General features: G+C 38.0%; 1 protein-coding gene across 26 annotated transcripts in view; it reads left to right on the top strand.

The window, feature by feature from the left end:
* The first annotated feature begins 35 nt into the window (after positions 1 to 35).
* Prpf40a (pre-mRNA processing factor 40A) overlaps positions 36 to 8,165 on the top strand; it is a 62,364-nt gene continuing 54,234 nt past the window's right edge. For 5 of the 26 annotated variants that reach the window (XM_087650617.1, XM_087650633.1, XM_087650630.1 and 2 more), the window contains exons 1-3: positions 660 to 739; positions 1,794 to 1,925; positions 3,356 to 3,435. In XM_087650617.1, coding sequence (XP_087506743.1) covers positions 3,388 to 3,435 — 48 coding nt within the window. In that variant the 5' untranslated portion in view covers positions 660 to 739; positions 1,794 to 1,925; positions 3,356 to 3,387. 26 annotated transcript variants of the gene reach the window in all.

Here is an 8,165-nt window from a genome sequence, read left to right as displayed (position 1 = left end):
AGCTTCCCGCTCAGCTCCGCGGCTTCCTAACCGCCAATCGCTTCCTCCCTCGGGCGAGTGATCTCCGCCTCTACAACTCCCCGCCAACTACAGTACGCGCCTCCATCCTTCACTGGGGCGCGCGCAGCTCTGAAGCCCCGTACCCCCCAAACCCCCCACCGGCGAACCCCGGGCACGACCCCTCCCCACGCCAACCGCGCGCACGCGCGCACTAGGCCGCTAACGCCGGGTGCCGCTTACCCCGCCCCCACCCCACCCCTGGTGGCCTCAGGTTTGTGGGGCGAACGTAACTAGGGCGGGGGGGTGGCGAAGGTGGCACGACGCCACTGCCACACCCCCGGCGGGGTGCGGTGGCCCAAACCCGGGAATCTGGGTCCCCGCCGTGTCCCCTTTCCTGGGGGAAGTTGGTAGAGTTTCCCCGGCAGAGCACTCGACGCAGAAACTTCCTCCATCCCCCTCCCCCCTCTCCATGCAGGCGACGCCGAGTGAGGCTGGGGGCGAATCGCCGCAGAGCTGCGTGTCGGTATCGCGCTCTGATTGGACAGTAGGGAAGCCTGTCAGTTTATTGGCCCCGCTGATCCCGCCCCGCAGCTCAGGGCAGCCTTTACCCTTTGGCCCCAGCGGGCGCCAGCCACTCAGATCGCTTCTTGTTGGTATGTGTAGCGGCAGTGGCCGCCGACGGAGCAGTCTGAGCCCGACGATGAGGCCGGGGACTGGAGCCGAGCGTGGAGGCCTCATGGTGAGTGAAATGGAGAGCCAACCTCCCTCGCGGGGTCCCGGGGACGGGGAGCGGAGATTGTCCGGCTCAAACCTGTGCTCCAGTTCTTGGGTCTCTGCTGACGGCTTCCTGAGGAGACGGCCCTCGGTAAGGGATCGGCGGGGTAGGGGAAAGCGGCACAATGAAAAACCGAGTCAGAGAAACAGGAAGCTTTCTCCAAAAGGAGACGAGTATACCAGGAAGAGAGCTCCAGATGGTGGGCTACGTCCCAAGGGAGAGAAATAGAGGGCGGGAACGCACAAAGAAATATGTGGGACCTTGGACTTGCCAGTGGTCTTGGCCTAAGTAGATGCCTTAGGAAGGGAGGTGCTGGGCCCCGGGCGGACTGCACGTCTGAAAGCCCCAGGCTTGCTTTATGGTAGGGAGAGGCTGCTGCAGTTTATTTTCCTCCGGAGTAGTGGTGATTTGCACCGGTTGGGGGATTTGGTTGGGAGAATTGGCTGCGGATACTTAGTTTCAAGCCAGGAACAATGGAAGTACTATATTTTTAGCTCACTAAAATGGATGAATTTGTTATTTGCATTTAGTGTCTGGGACAGAATGACAGTCTTTGATATTTTAACTATATTAAGACATTCGTTCCTTAACGAAGTACTCTTGGGTACCCACTCTGTTTTATGATCAGACCTCGTCCAAATTAATGTAATTTTAAGTAGTATAAACAGAGTATATGTATAAAGGTGACAAGGTTGGGTTCACCGTAATAATTTTAAGTTAGAATTCAATACATAGACACCAAGTCTGGCCAGTCATTTGACAGTTGGCTAAGTCATCGGAGAGGGATTTTAATCCGCTATTGGGATTAACTTTCCCATATTTTGTAAATTTTGAGGTTCCTCATAATAACCACTGTAGTATATTTTAGATTAACGTTACTAGATGCTAATCCTGTAGTTTAATCACATTGACTTAGTTGACTTTCAGTTCAGTTGATGGGTTTTAGTCGTTGTTTTTGAAATGACAGTTTAAAGAAACATTGATTGTGTCTTACCTCTTACTTTTCATTGTTTTTCAGATGGGGCATCCTGGCATGCATTATGCACCAATGGGCATGCACCCTATGGGTCAGCGAGCAAACATGCCTCCTGTACCTCACGGAATGATGCCACAGATGATGCCTCCTATGGGAGGGCCTCCAATGGGACAAGTAAGAAGATGTTTTTTTACTTTGGCTTGCTTATTTTTGTTTGATTGTCTCAAGATTTTAAGGTGTGAGTCAGTGTTGTACTTGCAGATGTTTAAAGGTTAGTTTATATCCATATAATGTGTTCAAACAAGACAAGCATTATGGTGATCATGTCTGTAACCAAATTTTGAATGGAGTAAGACTGTATTTTAAAAAATTAACTGATTTCCTCAACAAAGTTAAGATTTAAAATAATCTTTTAAGCCGGCGGTGGTGGCGCTCGCCTTTGATCCCAGCACTTGGGAGGCAGTGGCAGGTGGATCTCTGAGGTCAAGACTAGCCTGGGTCTATAGAATGAGTTCCAAGACAGAGAAACCCTATCTTGAGAATTAAGCAAACAATCTAAAGTGACAGTATAGAGCTAATCTATTTAACTTAGTGACTTCTTTCAGGCATTATAATTATTAATGGTCTAGAAGTAAATATCAGAAGACAGTCATGGTGAATGTGTAAAGCGTAGCATCAGAAAAATAATAGTTACTTGGGGTTTTCATTTAGAATGAATTTTATTCTTGTAGTATCTTCCTCTTGTTGGGAGTGTGGGGATTTTCTACTCTATTACCAATTCTTCCCTGGACCATGCCAAATAGGTATATACTCGTTTTCTACTTAATTTTTGAAATGATTATTGCTTCTACACTCCTACTTGTGCATTGTCCCTTGCATCTCTAGCACAGATTGTAAATGGACATTTTGTAGAAGTGATTGGATTAAAAGGTTTTGAGATGACTTCGTAACACTGGTAGTAGGATTTCTAGAGAAATGTTCAAGAAAGTCAAGAGCTTCAGTTCCATGAACAGTTGTGTCCTATGCTAGGTGCTATAATACACAGAGTCTTGGGTGGACTGGGTTATTCCAATTGAGTATCTTGATAAGTCATGAAATATTTTGGTTAGCAGATATTTTAGAAAGTCAGTTGTATATTTTCTTTTGCTAATGAGTACTATGGAGTTTGATAATGGTTTAAGCAATGAAGGCTAAAGTTATTGGTGAAATTGCAGCGGAAACAGGAGCTTGTTGTATTTTTCTTTTTATTTTACTTCTAAGAGTAGAATGGTTCAATGTTAAGTGGTTTTCTTTTATATTTGGAATATAGCCCTTAATTTTGTATAAAAAGTTTTATTCAAAGGCACCAGACTGAAAAGATTCTGCCTGCAGGAGTTCTTTATATAAAAGATTCTTTGCTCTGTTACTCTAGAATAACAATACTTTAAAGCTCCCTAGGAGATGCAGAGACAACTCTTGATTCTTCTTCTGTATCTTTCCATCTCTAAGCAGCACAAAACCCTTCTTGTTTTCTTGATAGAGCTGCTCTAACTAGATAATGAGCTTAAAAAATATTTATTCTTTAAATGCTCTGGTTCTTATTTAAAATTAGTTTCTTTCCACAGAAAGATAAAATAAAACAATTTGCTACTGCCAGATGCTTCTCTCTTTTCTGGGGCCTTCTGTTTCCATTGGGCCAGTCAAGGTAAGTTTTGCAAGGGGTTGACCTGCTTACCCTTGCTGTAATGGTGCTGTTGCACTAGCAGACCTGAGATGCCAGCTAGTCATTTTTAGTATAGTGCAGATTTTTTTTTTTTTTAAGTAATTGGCATACACTGGTCACAGTTTGTTTTATGGCCCCTTCTCTTTGGCTGTGCCAGTGACCACTTTCCTAATAAGTTTACTTGCTACTTACACACTTCAGATATTCTGAATTTTGCTTCATGGTTTTCTACATTTTTTTTTTAGTCCAGTACGTTCTATACACCATTAAATACACCCAATTATTTAAATGTTTAGCATCTTCCTCTGAGGATAATGAATGAATACTTTAGGAGACCAGATCTGAAAGTCTCAAGAAAGTTGCTGTTGTTCTCTCAAAATTAGATCATTATCCAGTGCCCCTTCCTAGCTAACAGCATGGGTTCTAGCTCATGGTAAAGCTAAGCTGAATCCTTGAGGACTCTAGGAATCTTTCTTAAAGCTCTGAACTTTCTCTTAAAGATGAACTGATTGTTTTTCCTGCATCATTTCTTCTGTTTGCATATACTCAGGATTATTAATAGTAATTATAATGAGAAGATAATTGACAAGTAGCAGGGTGCCTATACCACTCATGGCAGTGAATGTATAGTTTTATCATCCAAAGTTTTTCAAAACATTTTCAGATTTTTGGGACCAAGGGCTATATAATCTTCAAAAATAGTTGATCCTTTATAACTGCAAGATTCTATGTCTATTTGTTTCATCTAACATGGGCTTATAGTTCATGACAAATAGATTACAATTTCCAGACCACAAGCAGATTTTTTCCTTGTCATATTAACATTTAACACATGAAACAGCTATATAGTTATAGAGAGAGCATGTATATCATGTTATGCATAAGTAATCTAGATATGATTTAGACTATACAAGATGTCCATTGGTTATATGCATATATTATGGACTTTTTTATGCAAGGGTGAAAGTCTGAATTTTGATACACAGGATCCTGGAACAGGTCAGCCTACTGTCAGTTATCTGCTACACTGCCCACATTTAAGTTCCCTTAAGAAAGTTGGATGATTGTGGTCTTTGAAATGTTACTGAATATGACAAGACATTTAAAGCTTGTTTATAAAACAGTATGCAAACTAGGCAGTAATGATCTAGGCTTAAAAGGGGGTTTGCAAAGTTGAAACTAGAGCCATTTTTTTTTCCAGTTCAGGCTGAATCTATTAGTAAGTACCTAGAAATAGCAAGCATAACTTAACCATAATTTCTTTCAGACTTATCTTTAATATAGATTAAATTATTACCTACTGATGCACATAACATTTGGGGAAAGTTATACTTGTCAGCTATAGAATTAAACGCGTATACTGCTGAAAGGGACCTTACAAATAAATCAAATAAATGAGTTTTAAATAGTATATAAGTAATTGTTTTTGGAGTGGGTCTTTTTTTTTTCTTAAGTATTTCCTGAAATTTTTTTGTATAGTGACACTATTCAAAACTTTCCAGTAAAAATTTCTGTCTAAGTATGGTTGTGTTTGAAGCTGTCTTTCTTCATATCCATTCAGAATAAAGCATGTTTTGTCTTTAAAGTATTTTCTTCTCCTCCTTCATTTTCGTCCTTTTCTTTTTGTATGAGCTTTTTTTAATGAAGAACATTAAATTTTGTTATCTTTAATCAGCTGATTTTGCCTTTGCCCAACAGAGTGCTTAATAGCTAGCTCTGTTCTTGAGTGTTAACTTTCTTCCAATTTATAAAAAGAGTGAAATGAAGTCTTGAGCTCCGTTCCAGAGGTAACACTTTGTGGTTCAATTTTCTGACTGGATTGATTTGGAAATCAAATTCTTTCTAGGAAATTTCAGGTTTTGGGGGGTGATTTTTGGTTTTTTGTTGTTTTTTTTTTTGTTTTTGTTTTTTTTCTTTTTTTCTTTTTTTTTCTTCTTTTTTTTTTTTTTTTTTTTTTGATGATACATTAGTGAGTAGTTATGTCTTACAAATGAATTTGGTTTTCTTATTTTAATACTGAGAAGACAAACTCACAAATCTGTAATGGCCCAGGTTGTCCTATTCCTAGGCCTTGGATATTCAACTGTTTTTGAGCTGGTTTTCTTGCTTCAAGGCTATTTCTATTTCCTCTCAAAAATTAAAAAGGAAATGTATTTCTTTGCTTAAGAATCTCAAATATTGTATATCTGTGACCTAGTGTCTAAATTCCACAGCTTTAAATTTGAAAGATCTCTGTAATACACGTCAAAGCAACATTCAGTAATGCATGTTTTTATACTCCCTAATACGAGTTCATACTAATCTTTTCATGGTGCCTTAAATGGTTATATTAGCTCTTGACATTAAACTTATACTGCTGTCCTTGTATTCTTGCTTTCAGGATTACTATCACCATGACATCTTTGCTTGCCTCAATTATTTTCTCAAATAATTTTGAACACTGTTTACCTCCTCTCTAAATTATTTAACATCTTGATATGCTTGGAATTTTTACAGTTTTATTTTGGCACTTAGTGACATTTTCCTTCCCTTAATGTTTTCTGATTTGCTATTTTCCTAACAAGTTATAAAGTCTTAGAAAGCAAGAACTAAGTTGTTCTTGTTAAGAATTGTCATTGCTGAGCACATTTCTTGGTGCATTTTGGGTGCTCAGTAATACTTGTTGAATGAATGAAATGAGTAGATACTATTTCCTACAATGTAAACTAGAAAGTAACTGATACATGTGTATCTAGAGGTTACTTGTGACTTTACATTGTCCCTGCTTTTAGTATGAGATTCATTATGGCTTTCTCATTTAACAAAAAATAGATAAAATGAAGTAAATTGGTATTTTTGGGTTTTGTTTTGGTAAAGAAATATAAACACTAACACTTAATGGTAGGGACATGCATTTCTAGCTGTGTAATATCATTGAAGATGTAATCTTGCCATATAGGTCCTTATAATATAAAAGTGATTTGTACTAGGTTTTGCAGAGATAATCAGTCCATTGATAATCAGTCCATTGGTGTTTAAATTTATCTTACTAATGAGATAATTTATTTTATTTTTAATATTGGCCAGTCATTAAAATGACTGTAATAATGACATAATTTTTATGTTATTTTTGTTACTTGAAATTCCCAATTCTAGTAATTTCTTCGCATTTACTGCTCTCAAATGTCTTCACTTTTACGATGTGGTTCAGTTTTGATAGGTTTTACTAGTAAGACTGTAGACGTGCTTACTTCAGCAACTATTTAGCATTTAAATATGAACTCACTCAAAACTTGAGATCCAGTACATTTAATGTTCGTAATGATCCAAGAAGTTTTATCTCAATTTGATAGAGTAGACTATCTCTCTCTTTAAGATGCATGAAATACTAAGTTATTGGGAAGTCTTGCAGGAAGTTTTGAAAATGCGGCTAGGTGTTTATCTGTCTTGCCCACCACCTTTCTAGTAGCATTTCAATCATGAGAAGTACTACGAACACTTAGTAAACTTTCTCATAACAGATGTGTACTAGAAGGTCTCCCCACCACACATTTTTTTTCATTGTTTACCTAGAAAAATGGACCTGTTTTGAAGGGTTATAAGTAAGAATGGGTAGATTATGTTCTCTTGTTGAAGTTGTTCATAGTTTTTCATTTGGTTGTCTTATACCTTCATTTTTTGCTAGACAGCTATGTCTCTTATTAATGTTCTTAGTATAAATTCATGGCTTTATACTAAAAGACTTTTAAAAGACTCTCATCATCTGGAATTACTGAAAGTATCAGAATATTCCTGGGCACTTGGAAATATTGTAGATACAAGTCTAGTCAACTGACCATCTGTTACCTTTCATTTACTTTATGCTATGTTCAGTTCTAATTAGCAGTTAATAAAGATAGTACATTTGCTTTAGTGGGCTTAAATCTGTTATTTCTTAGCATGCTTAAAATGGGTTTGGTGCTGTTAGGCATGTATATTGAAGGACAGTAATGCTAGCAGGTGAGGACTGTCCTAGCTTGAACTACAGTTTGCTGTACCTAAGGCTCTAATTTTTCAGTTAAATAAATTTTTTGTATGGTTTATCTTAAACTTTTGACTTTCTTTTCTAGTGAAAATTCTTATTACAGTATACACAGAATCATATTCATTAGGTTCTGATCTTCAGAACCTTACGTTCCGTTTGACATCATGGGTTTAGAATCACATATTTCATTGTGTAGTCTGGGAAGGTTGCTGCTCCTGTAAATGAGACTTCGGTAATGTTTCAGTAAACTTAACAGCTACATGTATGATAGTAGTCTCACAAGAGTACAGTGGAGCTGAAAATTTTTATGATTTATTTTTTTACTATATACTTTCTATATTTAGATGTACAAATTTTTCGTATTACAGTATCCTATAGTACTTATTAGACTAGTGGCCCGATGACATGGCAGCCTTGCGATCATAGCACAGAATACTGCTCCTGTGTTTCTGATAATGTACTAGTTTACCAGTCATGTTGAAGATTATCCCACAGACATGGGATCGTGCATAATACTTGAGTTGGTAATGGTAACCAATAGAATTTATTGCTGATTTTTGGACTTACACGTTATTTCTGATTTATGTGCTTACTATGCTATCCTCTATATTGGTTTGGGATGTACTTTACAAAAACAAACTCATTGTAATAAAATAGTTACATGTTACATGAACAGTCACCTCATACATCTTAGTGTTCACTGTGCCTC

Source organism: Rattus norvegicus, chromosome 3, assembly GCF_021556685.1.
Source record: "Rattus norvegicus strain SHRSP/BbbUtx chromosome 3, alternate assembly SHRSP_T2T, whole genome shotgun sequence".
NCBI lineage: Eukaryota > Metazoa > Chordata > Mammalia > Rodentia > Muridae > Rattus > Rattus norvegicus.
The sequence above is the reverse complement of the archived record's forward strand: the minus strand, read 5'-3'. Positions and strand labels throughout refer to the sequence as shown.